Raw genomic sequence first — 23,535 nt, 5'->3', positions numbered from 1 at the left:
CAAGATGTCATCCACTAGCCTCATGAAGGTTGTAGGAGCATTCGTCAATCCGAAAGGCATAACCAACCATTCAAAAATGCCCTCCTTGGCTTTGAAGTCAGTGTTCCACACATCGGAGGGTTCGATTGGTACCTGGTGATATCCTGACTTGAAATCGATCTTGCTGAAATATTTTGCCCCTTTCAATTGGTCCAGGAAGTCATCAATCCATGGGATCGGGTACCTATTACGGACAGTGACCTTGTTCAGCACCTGATAATCAATACAGAGTCTCCAAGTCCCATCCTTCTTCTGTACCAACACGATCGGGCTCCCACAGGGCGATGAACTCGGACGGATGTAACCTTTCTGCAGCAACTCCTGAATCTGCCTCTTGATTTCATCGTTCTCCATAACGGAGAGCCAATAGATTAGTCCATTGGGCAACGGTGCACCTGGGGTCAGATCGATGGAGTGCTTGACCTGACAGTGTAGAGGAACCCCTACGAGGGAGGTGAAGATGTCCTCGTACTCCTCCACGACCTTGTCCATCTATAGTTGTCGTGCGGAGGGGCCCTGTCTGGAGGTCGTGGCCACCGTCTTCTTCTTTCCTTGAGGGCGTATCATCAGGAAAACAAATTTCCCAGTTTTGGAAATGAGCTTACTGCATTGTTTTGCAGTAACCAAAGAGATGGCGGTAGGCGGTGCTACCTTCGGTATCCTGTACAACTTATTTCCCAAAGTAATAATAACAGCACGGGACCTTGATTCATACACAGCATGTCGCTTCCACAAGTATGGTTGTCCTAATAATACATCACAAACTTCAAGGGGAGCAATGTCACACAATACCTCATCCGTGAAGGGCTTGATGTTGTATGGAAGGCGACATTGTTGGCTCACGCGAAGATCCCGTCCTTGGTGAAGCCACCCGATGGTGTACGGTTGTGGATGTGCTGTGGTCGGTAAGCCCAACTGCTTCATGACCTCTACCGAAATGAGGTTCTTTTGGCTCCCGCTGTTGATAATGCACTGTAGCGGGGATCCCTTTACCCACATCTGGGAGTGGAAAAGACGCTCCTCCTCCTCCGGATCTTCGGGTTCTTCCTTCTGGATCTTCGTGGTGGCAACTGTGGCATTGGGCTTCGCATCGATAATCTGCTTCCCTTTGTCATTCCCCTTGTCGGGTTCTGACTCATTGTCGGAACATGCATATGATTCTGAAACCTTTAGCTCAGCCACCAATGATTGCTTGGCCCGACACTCACTTGTGTTGTGAGTGGAGCTCTTATGGAACTCACACCATTTTCTCGTGTCCATTTTCGCCTTCGCGGCGCTGTTCTTTGCTTGCAACTTTGGCGGGTTGTCTTGGGCTGCCCCGCCTTGGCTTTTTCCTTTGTTCTACAGTTTAAGGGCACCTTTCACTTACTTCAGATTCGCAAATCCAAAGTCTCGCTTCTTCTGTTTAAACTTCTGCTCGACCTTGAAGGCATATCGATATGCTATGCCGAGCAAGGAGATGTTCAGGAATTATATTTCTTCCTGGATGTACTTGTGCAGGCAGTCGCGGTATTTTAGTATCAAATGCTACTCTGAATCCTTGATACCCAACGTTGTGCGAAGGGTATGGAAAAGAGTAGTAAACTCCAGCACGTCTTGGTCCCTTCCCTGCCGCAGCGTGATCCACTTTATGTATTGATCCTCATACCTTCCGACAGGGTAGTACTGCTCCTTGATGGCATCCCGAAATGAATTCCAGGTGGGTGCAGCTGAAAATAGTGAGCCGGTATTTTCATCCTTCTGCTCGCAGTCGGTTTCCCACCAGCGCTTGACGTGGGGGGCTGCTTTGAGAAGAGCAAAAACAATATTTTCCCGACTTGAAAATTCATGAACAGAAAAATAACCCTCTAGCAGATTTAACCATTTATCTACGGCATCTGCGTCTATCTAACCCTCGAATATGGGGATTTCAAAATTAACTTGTACCTTAAAGGGCGTGGCGTTTCCAGAGTAGCTGCTGGAAGCCGATGTGTCGCCTCTGGGTAGCCATTGAAGGATCTAGGCAAAGCTATCCATCATCGCGTTCCTTTGTCGCTCGAGGGCTTCTTCGAGCAAGATTTTGATAGGATCTCCTGCCTCCTCATCTTTCTTCTCATCTGCCATGGGAGGTCGTTGGGGTTTGCGAGGCTAGTCTTGCAAAGGTTCGATCAGTTCAAGCCCTAACTCCTTATACCCTGACCTAGTTGGGGACATGCAAAGAAAAATAGAGAAAAAGCAAACTGCTCTGATACCACTGATCCGGATTTAAATAGGAACGCAACAAATTACAGATATAACCATAAACACAAATATGCAGCGAAAATAATACTTCATTTCATTAATGTAAAACCCTGAAATATGCTTACAAACAGTAATCGAAATAAACCAGCTAGGGCAATGGTAGCTTATATCTGAGAAGAGATGTGACGGCTACATGCCTCTGCACTGTGTTACAATGAGACTCGAAGGCTTATTTATTGTTGAGAAACAATGGAAAACCCTAAACATCCAAAAACCTAACCCGAGAAGATGAAACGCCAAACTGTGGGCCCTGTTTGGGTAAATTGGTACATCAACTTCCCGGGTTCGTAACTTTGGCATACAATCTTTGTTTAACGCATGCAATATCTCATTAGAGAGATCTATCCGAGAACTACAACTTTGGCAAGAGCAACGTCAGTCCATGAACCCATGTTGCTCCCAGTTTCCCAAAAAATGTCGTTTAGGGCCTCAAAACGGCTCCAGAAGTTCAGGACCCGAAAAACTGCTAAAAATAGTAAATTGTACTACAATTTAGGAAACTGAAAAGTTGAAAGGAACAATTGTGGGGGTCCAAGTGGACTTGGTGGGTGGCCACCAATATCCACCTGGATCACAGTTATCAAACCACAAAGAACAATGAGACAAAGGACACAAGATATAGGCTATCAGCCAGGGCCAAAACCTCTCCAAGCTTGAGAGGAAAACCCACCGAATTTTTCTTCTTATAGAATCTTCAATTGATGAATTCCACGACCTAGACCCTTGACCAATTACCCCTCCAAGACCAAGTCAATTCTTGCTTCAAGTCAAAGTCAATTACTTCTTGAAGATGTTGCACTTTCTCCTTCTTCACTAACCCTTGGCTCAACAACTTAAGTCTGAAATTCTCGACCTCTTTCTCTGCAACTTTCTATTTCCTGTAGGTGACTGCAATTTCCCACGTGTGACTGAATTAGGGCTACTTCAACCTTCCTTCTCCTTCGCTTGGCTAGGGCTGACTTCTTTGTGACTTCAGCCTTCAATGTAGCTTCCTTTCTAGCCTAGTTTCAACCCTCTTGAGATGACTGTAATTTGGACTTGCAACAGGTAAGGAAACCCTAGTTTCCTTGCACGTGTGAACAGAATTAGCCCAAAACAGACCTGCAATTACTTCACTCTTCCTTCGATCTTGATCTCCTTCTCTTCGCTAGATGAGAGGCTCCTTTATTTCTCTTGCTCGCACTTCCTTCCTTGGGATGCTTGAATGATTGTCTTCCAAGTGAGGCTGAGTCCTCCTTTATATAGTGATTTGCCCATGTAAATAAGCCGACTTGTCCTCATGCCTAGGCCAACATCTCCTTCTAGAACGATCTATATCTTCTTTGGAAAGCCGACTTGTTTGAGTGCTTGTGACAAGGTCTTAGAGGGTCTTTTGACCATTATAGTGACTCAAATAAATATGTAACATGCCCAAGAAGGGTCTCTCATACATGAAAAAGACTCGATTGACTTTAAGACTTACTGCCCAATCCTAAGAGCTCACAATGGGAGCTTGATCTATATAAAAATAAAATTCCTTGAGAATGAAAGCCAGGACTCAAGCATAATAGAAATAATTTTATTTTTCTTCTTTACATCAATTACATAAAATCATGATTACATGTCATTATGAAGACCTAACCTAGTTACAAATTTCAACACCTAGAAGGGTGACGTAAGCCTTTTCATGGATGATGTCATGGTGGAGGAGGCACTTTTAGGAGATGTACCCATGCATTTTGAGGATTTCTTAGAGTGAGGAACACTCATGGTCCTATTCATCACTTGCTTAATGGATATTGGTCATTTTTAGAGGATGACGTCATGGTGGAGACCTTTATTTCCCACACGTGTGGGCTATTTTTGGCATTTTGTTATGTTTTTGAGCTATTTTAAGGTTGGCTTGTGACCTTTTGAATTGTTGAATGCTCAAGTGAACTTTTTAGGGCTTTTGCTTATAAAATTATGAAAAAAGGGACTTGTTTTCCCTCATATAAATAGAGATAGGTCTCATTTCATTTTCATCATCATTCCCTCATTATACTCTCCTCTCTTTGGGAGTGTGCATTAGTCCTTGTCTCTTATAATTAGCCGAAATCTGATCTTAATGGTGCAAATTTCTCATGGAGGTGGAATTTTGCTTGAAGATGGTAACTTAGGATTGATTGAAGTGATTCTTGTGAGAATATCATAAATTTATTGTGTATTTTGTATATTTTGCATTATTATTTGTGTATTAGGGCTTCTAAAAGTGCCATCATTGAAATTGCTAAATTTATCTAGAAATCATGCTCCTTTGTGATATGTAAAATTGTTTTCCTTGAATCCTTTAAGAGAAATTTGTGTGCATCTCTTAAATTTAAAATCTCCCAATAAAAGGAGGCTGATAGAGTTTGTAAGTAGATGCCCTAGTCATCTCACCCTTTTCAACAAAGGTTGTACTTATTGAGTTTTCCCTAGAAGACTCCATTTTCCCATCTAGAACAAGGCACTAGTCTAGGTCGTGTTCCTCAAACCCCTCTCTCTCTTTAATTCTAGATATTTAGGGCTAAGGTTTATGTGAAATATAGCTAAAAAAGTAATTTTCTTTGATGTGTCATTCTTTAAATAGAAATTGCACTATATAATTATATAAAAGCAAAATCTAGCATTTTGTTGCATGTTAAACCATAAATGTCATTATTTCATTGTTGTTTATACATGTTTCAACTCCATTGTAAACCCTAGATCCTTCATATCTATTTGAAAGTCTTGACCCTTTGTTGAGTTATCATTATAAGGATCCTTCCTCTATTTGTTATATAACATTGTATACCTCGTCATTGAAATTCTATAAAAATCTAACTTATAACAACCCTATAATTTACTTTAGTGGTCTACGAATAAAGTGTTTAACTATGATGAAGATTATCCAAGTCGTTCAGGCTTTGTTGGTACCCTAGCCCATCATTAGACCTCTTCCATCACCTTCAGCCATTCTTATTGAATATCCTTTAGGTGATCTTTATAGGGAAGCCTCCATTGTGGTGCACACACCACTAAATAACTGGAGAAAGGTTGTTGAGGTGACGGTAGTAGTCAATCTCTTGTTGCCTTAAGGTATGGATCTTCCTAGTGAGGTTTTGTACCAGGCTAGCTAGATTTTGCAACAACAATACCCTGAGAGGGTGGCGCTCCACATGTGTGAGCCTACTTGTGTTTTGTAGGTTGCTTGTAAGGGTTTATGCCACATATCGTTTGTTGGCCTCGTTTACCTCTTATATATATGGAGGAAGGAATGAGTCATTCCATCATTATCATTGTACTCTTCTCTTCATACTTGTCTTCTTGGAGTGAGATGCTCGGTTATGAGAAGTTATGAAAGGGAAAGGGGGCGACTTTGTTGGGAGCTTGCTATTGTGGGGTACTAAGGTTTAATCTTGTGAAGAAGACATCAGATATGGAGATCATTTTAATTGTCATTCTTGTTCATTATCTTCTGTTAGAGATACGATTGAGAGGAGTCCACTACTCTACCTATCTTTTCTACATCTTCATTTGTACATAATCTCTCTTTCCTTTGAGGTGCTAAGGTTTCTAGGAGTTTTTGAAGCATCTTGAATACTAGGGTTAGGGTTTCATCCCTTAGGGACTTGGTGATGAGTCTTTTGATAAGAAACCTTAGGTTGCACTTGTTGAAGAGAAGAAGAAGAGTTGGCTACCTTGAAGGACATGATAGGTTTCAGTTGTTGAACAGCGTAACTAGAGGAGTCATCTTGCCTTGAGGGACATGCTAGCGTAATGCTTTATTGTGATGTGAGCTAGGGTTGTTTTGGTTTTATCTAGCTAGGCTTTGGAGAACTGTAGGATTGTGTTAACTTTGGGATAAGACTATGGTAAGTACATGAACTTCGTCTTTATACATATATATGAAATTTCTAATTGTCCATTTTTTGCTCTATTGCAGATTTGTTTTTTAGCCACATATTTCGTCATGGTTTTTTGATTTCTAGCTCTTGTATATCTTGCTGATTTGACATGAGTTAAGGCTGAAATGTTTAAGTGATTTAACATTAACATTAAAGAAGATGGTACATATTTTCTGCAGTATTTATAATTTTCATAAAGTAAATTTCAGATTTGTTTTATGCATGCCCTTAAGGGCTGAAACTTGTTGGTAAACTTTGGTATATTTTCTCTTGAATTGCCTAGTGGATTGGGGTTGTTAAGAGGTTAAATATTTTTTTGATGTTGTTTCTATTTTATTTATATTTCATAACTGCCCTGAGGCTCAAAATTTATAGGATTAAGATCCATTAAACCTTTAGGAAAGAGATAAAATTTCAGAGCTGCATTAATTGCCCTAGTGAGAGAAACTATATCATTACAAGTGTTGTATAAGTTTCTTGGAAAACTTTTCTGCATTAATTGTATTTCTTTGTAGAAGCAACTTGTATCCATAACAAGAGATCAACTCGTGAACATATTTTATTTCCCTTTAGTAGTGATTCCACTTCACATAGTCTAATGGTGCTATAATTCTCCCTTTTGATGTTACCAATTTGAAAATAAGGATATATTGGTATATGTTTTCCTAAGAAGCTTTTGTGAAAGTCATGGTATTTTGCATCTATTTAATATTATCGGTCATCATCATGTCCATTGACATAGAAGTCAATGGTCGACTATGAACTAACAAACAAAACTACTTGAGCAGCTATCTGCTCACAATCTCTTTAATGTTCATCGAGGAGTTTCATGATGATTGTTCCCCTCCCACTCCTAAATGCACGGTCGTGATGCATTAACTTTGGAGTGGATTACTATCATAATCATCAATGTAGGCCATCGTATGATATTAGAAATATATTATGAGTCATAAATATCTAATAATGATAGTAAACAAGGCTGATAAAATATTTTTCAATCGTGCATGCAACTTGATGAATGATACAGCTAATCTTTGGATACAATTAGCTACTAATAGGAATTATTATCGAAATGCATTGGATAGGGGCTTGTGATGAGATATCAGGTTTAAGACTAATAAAAAGGAGACACTATGAGAAAATACCACTCTGATGAATTAAGGCATTTGATTGCAACAATAAATTTTAATAAAATTCATTATATCTCTTATGCGTGTATGTTCTATTGATTATGTTTGCTTGAGTGCTTGATGTGTTTTTTGGAGTTAACATTCCTAGTTATTCAAAAGTGGTTTTCTAATTTTACTTCATTGCATGCAGATATCATTTGGTGTCGTTGGACTAGCAGTAGGCACTACGTTGCTTTCGTAAGTGTTCCTTGTGTATTTCAATTTGTTTACATGCATCTTATTGTTTCTTATGCTAGAAGGGCAGTGTATATTTATAATTTTGGAAGTTTAATGGCAGGTATGGCTTTGGAGCTTATTTCAATATACTTCCAGGATCAGAGTGGTCTGCACTGATGCTAACTTATGGATTCCCATTGGCAATCATAGGCATGGCTCTCAAGGTGGACTTTAATTATTAAGTAGTTTATGAGTGTATAAGTATCTGATAATCTTTTATTTTTTACTTATTTTTCTGTGTGTAAATAACACAACTTATATTACTTCAAATATGCATTAGAGTCATAAAAGATAGAAATATGAGATAGACAAAGATCCCCCTCCTACAAAGGCCAATGTAATCATGTTCCCCAAAAGGAAAGGGGCAGACATCCTTTCAAAACTTATCAATTCCAATTTTGACATGAATTTCCAAATCATTTTTGAACACTCAGATCTGCTTAAAAAGTTGCTGCAAATCTTCTTTTACAAAGAAGAGTGATAGCTGAAAGTCCTATCATATGGCCTAACTTGTCCCAGCAATCTTGAATCATCCAAACATCCGTTTGAAGGGGACCTCACATAGCTAAGGAGCCTAGTAAGAGTGATTTCTTCTAACCATGCCCAAAAGGCATTCACAGTTGGACAGCTCAAGAACACATGTCCAGATGATTTTTGTTTCAACTTCAAACACAAAATCAATTAGAGATGTTTGCTTTATAGATCCTTGTTTTGATTCTCAGACCTTGCTAGAGCACTAACCAACTCAAAACTTTGTACTTAAATGAGCTCCTTGCCTTCTAGAGGGTCTGGCATCTCTTTCACCACCTTTACGCAAACTCACGAATCCCCCACTTCTAACTTGTGTACGGATCAATAGGGATCCTAAGTCTTGATCTATTATACAAGTCCTTGGTGTCATAATTGAAGGAGGACTTGCCATTGTTCCCTTTCTAGTCCCTCCAATAATGCCTTGAATATTCATTTGGAGATAGAGTGATAGTTTTCGAGGATCATTCTACATAACTCTATAAGAACACCTCTTAGCCATTGGGAGTGATCTAAAATTCTCCACATATACCATCTTTGTTGCTCCCTATCCCAAAGAACACCTCGATGGAAGATCCATTTTGGCAAGCCTCTGCATAAGATACTATGGAAATAAGCCAAGTTGACCCCAAGGGCAGGGAAATATCTTGATGGTCCTTGACACAAAATCACTTGCATCCCTTAGGCTCTCAAAGTCCTAGTGCTGATAATTTGGGACTTGCTACTAAGCAACCCAAATTCTCTTGAAAACAACCAATCTCGAGAACTTGAACTCCTTTGCATTCCTAGTTTATCACAAAGTTTTGGATGGACCGCTAATGCCTTGAACATGTTGCGCTGATAACACATGATGAATGACTAGGAATTTTCATTGGGCTTCTCCAACCACTACTTGGTCATCCATTTAGTTGAGAAGGTTGTGGCCTAAGCTTTAACATAACATCAGGAAGGCCTAAATCCCATTTTCTTTTGGAAGAGTGCAAATTTCCCAAGTCACCAAGAGAATCCCCTTAACCCCATGTGCCTGCTCCAAAGAAAGCTTCACAACACTTCTATTCACTATAACCTATCTATGATGGGAAAAAGCAAGTTGAGTAATAAATATGTCTTGCTCCTAGAATTTTGACAAATATCGTAAGAATTCATACAAAAGAAATATAGTTATATCTCATTTATTCCATGCTTGGATCTTCTTTTAAAATTTGTTCATCGCAAACCTCCATACTTTGCTAGGGAAATCCGAAATATCAATGTCAAAAGAGATACCCATGTACCTAATTATCACCCTACCTTATTATTCTCCACTTCCTATTCATCTAGCGAGGTGGTTCATCCTAGCCAATAAGAAAAGAGTTTGCCTTATCGTTACCCACTATTGCACCCAAGGCTTTCGCAAAAATGTCTAGGTACCATTGGAAAATCAATGAAATTGTAGATTAGAGTGATCCTCCTTAACTCGATAATTACTTATGAGATTTGTTGGCCTTTCGTTACATTATTATTTATTCTTCATCAAGAAATTACCAAAATCAGAAAAGCATGAAGATCACAAGAACACAAGATATATACTCCAAGCCCGGGCAAAACCCCACATTTGGGGAAAACCCAAGCAACCCTCTTCTTATAGAATCAGATCAAAATGAGACCTCCAAGACCCAAGGACCAAACCTCCTCCAAGCACCAAGCCAGCCCTCCAATAAGATCTCTTCCAAATAAGTCAAAATCCACCAAAGTCAACGAAGGTCAAACTCTCCAAAATCTATTTCAGTTTAAGTTTCGTCCATCTACTTCAGGTCTGCAATTCGCGGCCCTGCAACTATCACATAAACCTTAATCTCTTTGCACATGTGAGTAGAAAAGGTCATATTTCAAGTCTCCTTCCTTCGCTTTTTACTTCCTCTTTTCTCCTTGACTTTCACTCTTGAATGCCTCCTTGTTTAGTTGCAGATCGAACTTGTGGATTTTTTTTCTAAATGAGTTGAAGTCTCTTCCTATATATACTCTTCTCAAGACATCGAATAAGCCTCTCCTAGACCGACTTATCTTGGCAGGGCCGACTTGGTCTTGGAGGAAAAAATGACTTTACTAACTCAAAAATAATGATTTCCTTTTGTTACAAAGAGTCCAAATAGGACTATAATACATGAAAAACATTCTTCGTTGACTCAATAAGCCCTATAAGCATGAAGAACATGCTTTGACCTAGACTTGAGCATGAAACCCATGAACCCCTCCTAAGACCCCTGCTAGATTGAACGGTAACATTTTTAGCGTCATTGTTGGGGACATGAGATGTGTGTCTTGTTCCCTTATGACACATATCATTCTTGGTGACTCCATTGGAAGAACAAAGCCCTAGTTCTTCATTGAATTTCAAAGTTAATTCTTGTAGGGTGAAGCAAGCATCTATCAAGGCATTTAAATTCACCCTGGCAACTCCACGTTGGTTTTATATGCATAATCATGAAGAATGCTTGATTATGGAAAATAACTTATACATGATCTTGAGAGCCTTCATAAGTCGTGGTAAAGACTGGATGTGTGGAATGAGTTTTGTGAGCATGTAGTAGAACATGAGGATGAGGACTTCTTGCTCAACTTCTATAATAAAAGCAGGATTGACCTTTATAGTGTACAACAAGAGCATGAAGAAAGTCCTTCAGATTATCTGTTTTGTGAGCTCGTTTATTACACTGGGGCATTCAATTCCTTGTGTCATGCAATTAAAGAAAAATATGGCTCATTACCCGATGAAGATTTGGATGACCAAGATGACCAAGAGAGTGAGGAAGATGCGGAGGAGTTGTCAATTGCAAATTTGGAAATTAACAATGATAAATTTGAAAGCATCTCCCCCAAAGAAGAAGATGAGGATCTTGATCCTGAAAGCCTCCAGGTGTTGCAAGAAAGGATGGTGGAATATGAAGAGTCTTGCAAGCAGCTTATGACCAGATATAATTCTAAGCATGTTTTCTCCCATTTATTTGAGCAAGTGTAGAGACTCTATATTATGAAATGTGAATATAATAAAAATCCCTCAAAGGACCTTAGATAGTATTCTTCAAGAAAAAAGAAAAGAGGAAAGAGGAGGAGTTTTCCCTGCCCAGCAATGAGTATGATTCTAATGATCACCAAGCAAATGAGGAACCTATAGATGACCTTTGGACTACAGATTGGGAAATTGGGTACGAGGATGGCATAAATGGAAGCCTTCTAGAGGTCCACAAGGATGAACATGATAATTGGGGCCTCTCATTCAAGAAAGGGCGCTTGAAGATATGGATATTGTAGCTCCCTGTGAAGATGACATTTATGATTTCTTATGCATTAATGAGGAAAAATGGGATGTGGGAAAACATCATTTTGACAATGACCCTATCTATGATACCGACAAGGAAAATGAGGTTGAGGATGGTGTTCCCTTTCTCCAAGGCATTACTTACAATAATATACCTATTCACACCAGTGAAAGGGAGGATCATCGTTTTCCCATACATGAAGAAGGTTTGTGGGAAGTGGATAGCCCCATTTATGATACCGATGATGACCCTGAAGAGAGCCCTACTTTCCCTTGCCTTCTCCAAGATCCCAACAATGTAGTTGCTTATTTATGAGCCTTGGCTTTTCCCTTTCCCAAGCCATCTCTAATATTGGTGAACCCTTCCCCCTCCTTGAGTATGATGTTGGGAAAGAACCACCCCTTAGTTGCATCCCCTCTTTCCATGATTACCCTAAGAATTATGAGCATGCAATTGTTTCCCCTATACAACATAACCATCAAATCAAGCAACCTGTTTGTTGTGCCCCTCCATCTCCTTAGTCCCCTCTCCTTTCCCATCATGACCTTGTGGCATCCACAAAACATAACAATGATTGTGATAGGGAGTTCTTGAGTTTGATCATTCATTCTTCCATCCTGTGCTTAGAAGAAAGCTTGTGTACTTCTAAATTGATTTCTTTTCCTTCATTTAGGACTCCTTTCAGCATAATGTCGATATCATATTTTCTTGCCTCCCATCTGTATCATCCTCCATGTGATTGCTTCTTTGTTGACTTGTGGGTCTATTGCATGAGTAATCATATAGGCAGCCATGTTTACATTGATCTAATGATATGTTAGTTGCAATGGCTCTACGATTACACTTAGTCTTTGCCTGAGATAATATGCATGTTAGCGTAGGATGCATTGCATATTGATTTTCGCATTAGAACTAACATCATATTCCTTTATCATACTAGAGTAGGTGCATTTAGATTAGAAATTGCACTTAGAATTAAAATTTTATTTCTTATTCATTTTTATGGCCTAACAAAAGCATGGGCGATCATAAGAAGCCACAAAAACATGTTGCCCTGTGTGCTTGGTCTTTGATGTGCAGGTAACAGGTCTACGGTACCAAGAGATTGTTGGTATTCTCATGACTTCCCCACTCGAGTACATCTGTGCACTCTATTGAGAGCTCATGTCCCAGTTGGAGCTAGATATTACCCACCACCTGTGGGTGACACTCATAGGAGAAATTTTTCTTCTAGATGGTCCTCAGCTGACATCCAGCAACCCATTGCGGCGACTAGATAGCTCGATGTGCCAACATATCTGCCAACTGAGCCAGACATTATGCTCCCTCGCCCATTTATTATGGTCGTATGTTTGAAGGTGAGCCTTCCAACCCTGAAGGTATGGCTTTCATTATGTATTTGGGTATTTTGGGCATGGATTAGAGGGGGGGTTCGACAAAAAAAAGGGCTTGGTTTGTACTCTTGTCCCCTTTGTCCAACTTGGGGCTTAACCTTGTATCCTAGTCCTGTGGGATCTCCTTTATTGGCTACTAGCTTTTGGAGTGCCACTACATGGGAAATCTTGATCTTGGTTGCGTGGTTCCGCTTCTCGACACCATATACATCACTCCCCTCCACTCATTATAACTCTTTTTCATATATTTCCCATCTGGGACCACATTTGTCCATTCGGTCCACAAGTAGTTAGCCTTCCCCCTCCCCTTGTCCACACTTTAGGTCGGGCATGGAATGATGCCAAGGAGGTTGATGCAGCTAAAAAGAAAATAAAAAGCATAATTTGGCCACTCTCAACAGGAAATGTACCATAAAATGAAAAAGATGGTCGAGACATACAAATTTAGCACGTGGGCAAAAGCCAAACATGAGCTCTACCCCCATCGTTATAGCCATCACCCTAGCTCCTAGTGCCCCTTATGTTGGCCTCCTACGTCATTAAGGAACCCATGATTGTCCCAACCCCTGGTGGGTGATGAATTGCCCAACCTTAAGGGGGTATTCACTGTTGTATCTTACACATCATGCTCTCATCCCCTAGAGCCCCGGGCAATTATAAAAGAAAAATCAATAAAAGGCAAAAGGCATTTGAAGAAGGGTGGAAAAACAAAGGTCGAGGTAACTCATGTATCATGATTGCTCCCTCCTACATCAATACACCCAAGTGTGGGCTTCCATTATCTTAGCAAACCTTGTACTATGGCATGTGGCTTGGAGCCTTCCCCTAATGCCCCACTTCGTTCCATCATCATATCACATGACACCTGCCACTTGATGGATGTACAATGGACCTATCACTCCCTTAGAGGTTGAAACTACCTAATAGGGTCCTTAGTTAACCTCCTTGAACATGGAGACACCCGTATACTCTAAAACCCATTATGGAAGCACATGCCACTATGAAGTGTCCACTTGGTTTCATGGTTTGTAAGCTCATTTACTCAATTACACTAATGATTTGTTGTACTGGAAGGTGAGGAGATGCATTGGATCTGATACAGGATTGCAGATGGGTCTTCATCTTGGGGTTTGGTCTCCCTATACAGGGTCTAAGCCCTCCAGAGGATCATATTTGCATTTGTAGGGTGTGTGTTGAGAGCCATGGGCATCCACTATAGAAGAGAGCAGATAGCCATGCCATCAGATCCTTTAGTACCATCCATTGTTTGGTTGTGTTCCACCTATTTGATGATGATAATGCACCTGGACCACCTTTCCAAGCCGGCTACACACTTGCGCCACACACTTGGCAGTTGATCCAGGGCCCAGATGGGGTTGTGTCTCACTATGGGAGACAAAGGGAGGGATTACATCATTGTTCCAACCCTTACAGATGGGATACAGACTTGATTAATCTACTTGGAGACACATGAGGATGTTTTTGTGCCCCCACATTCACTTGGGAGCACCACAGGTTATTTGCTTGGAGATCAAGGGCCACCCCCTTTAGCACTATATTTGGAGCCCTTCCACTCATTTTGGCACATATTGGACTCCACTAAGCCTTCCAATGGCCCTCCTAGCTATTTATCTATCATTTTGGCCCTCTTAAGAGGCTTATTTTTCATGTTATGGAGCTATCTTGGTGGGTTTGTCACCAAGGAATGTTATTTTGCACATTATTTTATTATTAGGGGCATCATTAGGCCTAGTTATGCAAATCAAACCCTTTAGATCATTATATTGATGAGAGGATTGATTCATTCTTCATCATCACTTGGATTGGTATCTCTCCCTCTCTTGAGAATTTCGCTATACCTATTTGAGGACGAATTGGAGAATCAATGATGCATTTTGATGTTTGGATATCTTTTCTTGATCTTGGAGCTTCAATTTTGTCTCTATTTGATGGTTGGATATACTCGCTATACTTGTAAGTGCTCTTTCATGCTTGTCTTTATCTCTTGTATACATGATTAATGTATGGAATTTTTGCGCATGAAATCTGAAATTTTGCCCTAATTTAATGCAAATTTGTCAAATTTAGGTCTTGTTTGGAGATTGCATATGTTACATGTTTGGGTATAGTGAACGATTTTTCCTAGGGGTACATTATCTCCATAATTACCTTGAGAAGTCATCAAATTGTTGAAATAAGAAGTATAAATTCTTGTGGTAACCTAGTAGCTACTTCTAGGGCCATGCAAAGTTGCCATAAGAGTCCTTGATTGGGTAAAGAGTTCCAAAGGTTGAAAGCCCATTGACTCCATTCCCCCAATAGGATAGGCACTGATCTTATCCATGGTGATCACCTTAACGAATATCTTTTCTCACCTCCTCTCCTTCTTTCTAAGCCCTAACCCTAGAGGCCTCCTAGGACATCAGGTTGAATCCATTATAGCCATCCATTTCAAGAGCGAGTTGGGCTACAACTGCATTGGAGTTTTATCTAGGCCCTCACAAATCTCGAAATACCTTCCGTGGCTAGATTGGAATTATCCCACATCCATTTCAAGAGCGAGTTCGGCTACAACTGCGTTGGGGTTTTATCTAGGCCCTCACAAATCTTGAAATACTTTCTGTGGCTAGATTTGGAATTATCCCAACCCCTAGCTCCAATTTTGTTCTTGTCTCTAGGTCTCCTTGGTTAGTGGCTTCCTCAAGGGTCATTGCACTAAAATTTCAAGCCAAATTCAATTCCACTGACCCTCTTCTCCTCCCTTGCTTGGTCAAAATATTTCGTTTGAAGTTTCACCCAAAACCCTTGGCGTTGCTTGCATCCACTTGGACTTCCTGGTGTTCCCGCACCCTTTATCAGCCTTTATTTCACAAAGACCACTTTAGAAACCCCTTTTCCCTTGAGGATCTTAGGTCTAGGGCATCCCTTATCAAGGAATATCTCTAATCCCTAGGTCTAGGCTTTCTCTTAAGCCTTTCTTGGGGAGCTCTATACCTTGCTTCTCTAGCAAGTAAGTCCTATCATCTGAGCCTCTCCTATGAATGGGCTCTTGAAATAACTATCCCATCATCATTGATATAACATTCATAGTGATTTTCCTATACTGAGACTCCTCCCATCGGTGAAAGTCCGTAAAGAGCAGGGGACATCGACTAAAGTGACAGTGGATCCTTGTCCCATTGTTGCCACTTGGTCTAGTAATTGCCCCTTTTGAATCCCTCCTAGGACCCGTGCTAGATTGAGTGGTAACAGTCCTCATAGTCAAATCTTCATTAGATATTAGATTATTCTTCCCCTTATGTTCTTGTTTCTTACTCCTAATCTTCAAATGAAATAGACCAATACTAAAGAGGGTTTTCTTATTGACCCCATAATCCCTGTTTTATGTTGAAGAATTTAACTAGGTTCAGTCTTCGTATTTATATTTGAGTCAAAGAATGAAAAAGAAATTTTATTATTATTATTATGACTTATTAAAGCATGGGTTTCATGTTTGTGTCAATCATGTTTTAGGTCAAAGTCCCCATTGAGGACTTCTAGGATTTATTCCGAGTCATTAGAGTCATTGTCCATTTAAAGAGACCCTTCTTGGGCTTTTGAATCATGTAAAAAGGTTTATTATTGAGTCAAATAAGGTATTTGTCACATCCACACCAAGTCGGCCTCCAATTGGGTAACTCAACCTCACTTAAAGCCTATATATACAAGCAGTTCGATTTCATTTGGAGACATCAACTCAACAAGTTCAATCTACATCAGAAAAGTCCGAAGTTCAAGGTGAAGAACGAAGAAATATAGATCGAAGGTTTTGGCCCTCTTTCTCTCTCTTATGCGAAGTTATTGGGCGATTCGCTGGATCAAAGTTTTACTGCTGGAAGGGTCGAAGTTTTGAAAGTGTTGGGACAAAGATTCTACTGATGGAAAGTCAAAATTCTGGATTTGTTGGGTCGAAGTGTTGTTGCTGCAAGGTCGAAGTTGCTGGAAGGAGAGGCTGACTTGGTGGTTGGAGGAGGTCTATGTCTAGGTCGAAGAGTCTTCGATTATCTCATCTTAACTACTGAAGGAAGAATTTTGACTGGGTATTCCCCTAGATAGGAGTTTTTCCCTGGCAGAGTACCTACATCTTGTGTCTCTTGTTCTTGTGATCTTCATACACATGTAATTTGGTAATCGCTTGATGAAAGATAATATAACAAAGATATAAAAGAAGCCAATATAATTCACAAGTAATTATCAAGAAAGAGAAATCTAACCCTAACTCTACTAGCCTTTATTTCTCAACATGGTATCAGAGCTAAGGTCAGGGAAGATTGGAGATCACTTATTGGATTGAAAGAAAAGACTAATCCCTCTAATCCCTCTATGATAAGATACTTGAAAAATGGGATTCAACATTGCAAGAAGTTGGATCAAAAAGGTCATCTACAACTTATTCAACAAAGTCAAAAACAAAGGGTTTTTGGCTGCACTCATAGGTTCACTCAATCATGACAATAAAAAAGGTCATCTACAACTTATTCAACAAAGTCAAAAACAAAGGGTTTTTGGCTGCACTCACAGGTTCACTCAATGATGACAATGCATGGACTATTGATAGTGGAGCATCAAGGCACATGATAGGAGATAGCAAACAACATCATACTCTATCAAAAGAACAATCCTCTCATTATTTAAATATTATTTTTCAAGAACTAGTAATATTTGGTTTTAATAAATTAATTTAAATATTATTTTTCAAAAATTAGTCGTTTAATATAGTCATTACCTATTAATATTTTTAATAAATTAATGAAATAATATCATTATTTAAATACTTTTTCAAAAAATAGTCGTTTAGTATAGCCGTTACATATTAATATATTAATAAACTAATATCATTATTTAAATATTAATTTTTCACGAACTAGTAATAATTGGTTTTAATAAATTAATTTAAATATAATTTTTCAAAAACTAGTCGTTTAATATAGTTGTTACTTAATAATATTTGTTTTATTAAACATTATTGTTCAAATATAGCCGTTACTTGAAATTATGTCTCTACATTGCTCTCTATTTAAACCTTTGCCATGGTCTGCCTCTTCATCTGGTCCTGATGATGAACCATAGTTGTTGGTTCGAACGCGTCGGCCAAAAAATTCTCTCATGTGATTTCTACCGAAAGACTTTGTTTAAAAGTTATGTTGTTAAAGGCCTAGGATTAACTTCTTTAAAGTTGGACAATGGAGCAAAAGCTACATCTCAACAATATACTATATGTCTCGGGTTTGAAAAAAAAATTAATTTCAATTTCTTGCTTAGAAGATAAAAGGTAATAAAGTTGCTTTTGTAGATGGAAAGGTTTTGACTTGCAGTAAAGATTCAAGCATCGATAAAGCTAGTCATTGGAATTCGTGAAGGAAGTTTATATAGAGTATTGACACCATCTCCTCAAGCCCTAGTTCATATAGAAATCAATCCCATTGAACTATGGCATAGAAGATATGGTCATTTACATAAAAAGGTTATTCCCTCTCTCAACAAATTGGTAAATGGCATTCCAACTATTAAAGAAGATCGTGAAGGAATATTCAAGGGATATAGCTTAGGAAAGAATACAAGAAAACCATTTACAAGCAGTGAAACAAGGTCTAAAGAAATATTGGACCTTATCCATTCAGATGTATGTGGGCATGTTACCGCTCAAACTAGCAGGGGGCATAAAAGGGACTCCTAAAGGGACAACTGCTAGATCAAAGGGCAATAGTGGAGGCTAAGCCCATTGTCACCTCAACTAAAACTCCCTACTCTTTATAGACTTTCACCGATGGGAGGATACCCGTTATATAGAAAGTCACTAGTAAAGGAAGAATCAACCAATGGATGTGGAGTGACCTTAATAATCCTTTCCTAGAAGGGTTTTAAGAAAACAGCTTGCTTGTTGAGCAAGGTACAAAGATTTCTAGGATGAGGAGGCAAGGATTTAAGGGTTAGGTTAGAGGAATATGCCTTATGAAGGAGTCACCCAATCCTAAAATCCTTATTGGACTTGACTTCCCGAAAGGTTCTTGAAGATTTGACTTTACAAAAGTGTGGGACCACACAGGACCAAGTGGATCAGGCCTAGGTTAAGGGGGAAGAATCTAGCAACCAATGATGTTCTCAACCCAGACAAGGAAGGGGAAAGGATCAAAGGAAGAATTTTCAATTAAAGGTGTCAACTTGATTCTATGAGGCACTAGCCTAGGGAACACTATGGAAAAGTTTGATCTCGGAGCTAGGGCTTGGGTTATCTCACAACTCCACCGTCGAAATGGCTTCAAAATTGGAGGATGCCTTAACGACATACCAGCGCAATAGAGGCTAGGAGATCAAACTTTTTCTTGGGTTAATTTGTCGAGAAAATGATGCTCTAGGTGACCCAACTTGGCTAGATGTAGAAGAGAAGGGGAAAGGTGAAGAAAAGTATTCTTTGAGTGACCACCTATTGGAGCACCAGTGCCTTCATCCTTGGGGAGAATGGAGTCTAAGAGAATGATAAGGAAGGAACTTGTATTTCGGTCAAGGAGGCCTTAAGGACTTCTTCGCTTAGCCTTTAGGGCAAGACGAATAGACCTCAAAGCTTTTATACTTCGCTTGGCAAAAGAAATGGCTTATCCAGATAAATCCCCCGATGGAATTATCCTGAGGAGATTTCATTCACATACATGGCCCAAACATTGAGAGATGCTATATAGAAACAATAATTCCACAAATTTGTAATTATGCAATGCAACAATTAGCCCTATTAAAGCGAAAGTCCCATTCAATGCATATGACAAAAGTAAAACAAGAATAGCATTAAAAGCGTGTACTTACATGTAATTGAACATATCCAACCATCAACAATTTGACAAGAAGCTCCAACATAAAATGCTCCTATCCAAACATCAAAATTCATCCATGCTCCAATTCTTCATCTTAGAAAAAGTATAAAATTCTCTAAAAAGAAGAGAGAGATCCAATCCAAAGTGATGATGAGAAAATGAACTCATCTCACTTGTATTTATACACCAATTAGGAGTCCAAATTAGTCTCTTAGGCCTACATAAGTCCCAAAAATAAAATAATGTGCTAATAACCTAACTTTTGGTGACAAGCCCACCAAACTAGCTCATAAATGAAATAATAAGCCTCTTAAGAGGTCAAATGATAAATAATACATGTCGTAGGGCCCTCCAAGAGGCCTGATGAAGTCCATAGGTGCCATAATGAAGAATAGGACCCTCAAAAGTGATGGACAAGGGGTTGGCCCCTTTTTCTCCAAACAATAAACATGTGGTGCTCCTAGTGGGTGTGGGGGCACAATAATAACCTCATGGGTCTCCAAATGAGTCGAAGATGCCTATAGATCATTTGTAAGGGCTCCAATGATAGTGTAGGTGATGCCACATCATCCTACAAGTCTCGGGTCAGCTGCCAAGTTCATGGTACATCTGTGGGGTTGGCTAGGCAAAGGTGAACCAGGTGCATCTTTCTTGTCCAATAGGTGAATCTCGAGCAATCTCTGAACATCCTCGGGGATCCATGGAGTGTTGTCTACTATTGTGGAGGTCCATGGCTCTCAACACACACCCTACCTATGCCAATGTAGCCCTCTGGATGGTTAGCACCCTGTATAGGGAGACCAAACCCAAGATGGAGACCACCGACAATCCTGCATAAGATCCAATGTGCCCCCTAGCCTTTCAGTGCAACAAGTCATCAAGGAAATCGAGTAAAAGAGCTTACAAACCATGGACCACAAGTGGGGACTTCATAATGGCCTGCCCTTCCATAATAGGCTTTGGCATGTGCTAATGTCTCCAAACTCCAAATGGGGTTATAACCAAATATCCTATTAAGTGGTTTCTACTTCTAAAGGGGATAATATGTTCAAGGTACATCCTTCAAAAGGTTGTGGTATGTGATAAAGAGGTGAGAGGAGTAGGGGATGAGAAGGGGCAGCCCTAGACCACATGTTGGGGTACAAGGGTAGATGATAAAACGGAAGCCCACACTTGGGTATATAATGTATAGGAGGGAGAAATTATGGTACATGAGGTGCCCGACCTTGATTTTTCCACCCTTATTTATATGCCTTTTGCATTTTCATGATTTTTCTTTAATTAACTACTCAGGGCTCAAGGGGTAAGAGCATGATGCGTGAGATGTAGCAGTGGATACCCCCTTTTAAGGTAGGGCAGTTCATTGCCCACCAGGGGTTGGGTCAATCATGGGTTCCTATATGATGAATGAGACTCGTAGAACCTACAGGAACCAGGGTGATGGCCATGATGATGGGGTAGAGCTCATGTATTGGCTTTTTCCCACGTGCTAAATGTCTTTGTCCCGACCATCTTTTGCATTTTGTGGTGCATTTCCTGTTGAATGTGGCCAATTATGCTTTTACTTTTCTTTTTAGCTACATCAACCTCTGGGGCATCATTCCAAGCCTGACTCAAGGTGTGGGCAAGGGGAAGGGTCTTCATATTTATATTTGAGTCAAAGAATGAAAAAAAAAAAAAAAAATATTATTATGACTTACTAAAGCATGGGTTTCATGCTTGGGTCATCATGTTTTTGTTCAAAGTCCCCATTGAGGACTTCTATGATTTATTCTGAGTCATTAGAGTCATTGTCCATTTAAAGAGACCCTTCTTGGGCTTTTGAATCATGTAAAAAGGTTTATTATTGAGTCAAATAAGGTATTTGTCACCTCCACACCAAGTCGACCTCAAGAAGATCAAGTTGGCCTCAAACTGAGTAATTCGACCTCACCTAAAGCCTATATATACAAGCAGTTCGATTTCATTTGGAGACATCAACTCAAGAAGTTCGATCTACATCAAAGAGGTGCAGAAAAGTGTGAAGTTCAAGCTGAAGGAAGAAATATAAGTCAAAGGTTTTGGGCTCTCTCTCTCTCTCTTATGCGAAGTTACTGGGCCAGTTGTTGGATCGAAGTTTTACTGCTGGAAGGGTTGAAGTTCTGAAAGTGTTGGGTCGAAGATTCTGCTGCTGGAAAGTCGAAATTATGGATTTTTTGGGTCAAAGTGTTGTTGCTACAAGGTCAAAGATCTAGGTCGAAGTTGTTGGAAGGAGAGGCTGACTTGGTGGTTGGAGGAGGTTTGTGTCTAGGTCGAAGAGTCTTGGATTATCTCATCTTAACTACTGAAGGAAGAAGTTTGATTGGGTTTTCCCCTAGATAGGGGTTTTTCCCTGGCAGAGTGCCTACATCTTGTGTCTCTTGTTTTTGTGATCTTCATACACATATAATTTGGTAATTGCTTGATGAAAGATATTATAACAAAGATATAAAAGAATCCAATATAATCCACAAGTAATTATCAAGAAAGAGAAATCTAACCCTAACTCTACTAGCCTTGATTTCTCAACATTTTATTCACTTTGACTCCATCACCTTGTTGGATTTGGCACTAATCCATCTTACAGACCTTGGCAAAGGTATTTAGTACCTTTATCCATCTTAGGAACCTTAGCAATGATATTTAGTACGTTTGTCAAGCTATGGTTGATCTTATTCATGCACATTGCTCTCTTGAGGACCCTTTCTTGTAAGGTCTTAGTCATCACCAGTCTTCATTGCTAATCTTGATTGGATAAGAGATTATTCTTCCCCTTGGGCTCTCATCTCTTACTCCTAATCCTTGGATGAAAAAAAAACAACTCTAAAGACAAGTTTTTTACTTAACACCATAAGCCCCCTTTGATTCACCTTGACTCCATGGTCATTTTTGGATTTGGCACTAATCTCTACTTTCTTCCATCGCCTCTTTTATATCTTAAAAACACCAAAAACACTATTTTAATAAAGTTACTCCAACTTCACCTTATGCCTTATTTCTTAGCCTTAGTAATCCTACTAGGATACCCCCTTGATCCGAAGGAGAACTCGCATAAAGTGAAGAGGATAGATTGCTTACATGACAATGAAGACCATCCTAGTAGTTCCCTCTTGAGTTGTGCCTTGCAGATTAGGAATTTTATCATCAAGAAAAATTTGGAAGATAACATTGTGAATACATAAGATAAAGGGGGAATCATTAAAAATACCATTGGCCTCCAAAAGATCAATAAATGAATAGAAGGGATGGTCCACTAGCACAAAAAATAATAATAAATTGCATCCACATGTGTGCCAATGAGGTTATACTTCATACAGGTTTTCTACCATGATAGATATAAGTGATATCTCCTAGTACAACCCACCATTAACCAAAGTCATGCTTAAGTAGACTATGAGATGTATGAATGTTACGCTAAGTTAACCATAAACAACATAATCATCAACAAATGATATTCTATAACAGCAAAGAGCATCTCAAAACCATCAACCAATGCGTCAAGTGAAACCACGAACTCTGGCCCCACAACCTTCATCAACCAAAGATAAGCAACCATGAAGAAAGAACCAAGCTATGGCATTTGATTACGAAGGAGTCATAGATCTCCTCGAACTAAGCCAATCAAGCAACATCATCTTCAAGTCAAGACAAGACCTCGTGAAGGTATCATCCTACAAAGTTGTGAAATGTGTGACGGTGCCACCCCTCATATGCAATGAGTGGTAACACAATGGTATGGAAAGTATGCTGTTATGAACATTCTCTTACTGTTTGTTTTTGAATGTTGCTTAGAATTCCGCATGACATACAGTACACATCATATAATTAGCACATCCAAA

At 39.5% G+C, this 23,535-nt stretch overlaps 1 protein-coding gene and 1 long non-coding RNA gene across 4 annotated transcripts in view; one reads left to right on the top strand and one right to left on the bottom strand.

The window, feature by feature from the left end:
• Nucleotides 1–23,535, bottom strand: part of LOC149170284 (uncharacterized) — a 303,708-nt gene that overhangs the window by 170,413 nt on the left and 109,760 nt on the right. The gene's annotated exons all lie outside the window — the stretch shown is intronic.
• Nucleotides 1–23,535, top strand: part of APE1 (acclimation of photosynthesis to environment) — a 143,501-nt gene that overhangs the window by 16,197 nt on the left and 103,769 nt on the right. The window contains exons 2-3 of the mRNA XM_089428978.1: nt 7,527–7,573; nt 7,674–7,776. Coding sequence (XP_089285104.1) covers nt 7,527–7,573; nt 7,674–7,776 — 150 coding nt within the window. The remainder of the gene's footprint in view (nt 1–7,526; nt 7,574–7,673; nt 7,777–23,535) is intronic.

The sequence above is a fragment of the Pinus tabuliformis genome, chromosome 4_2 (genome assembly GCF_031772625.1).
Source record: "Pinus tabuliformis cultivar Carrire ecotype Pingquan chromosome 4_2, CPIR1, whole genome shotgun sequence".
NCBI lineage: Eukaryota > Viridiplantae > Streptophyta > Pinopsida > Pinales > Pinaceae > Pinus > Pinus tabuliformis.
This window is presented reverse-complemented; position numbering and strand designations above follow the sequence as displayed.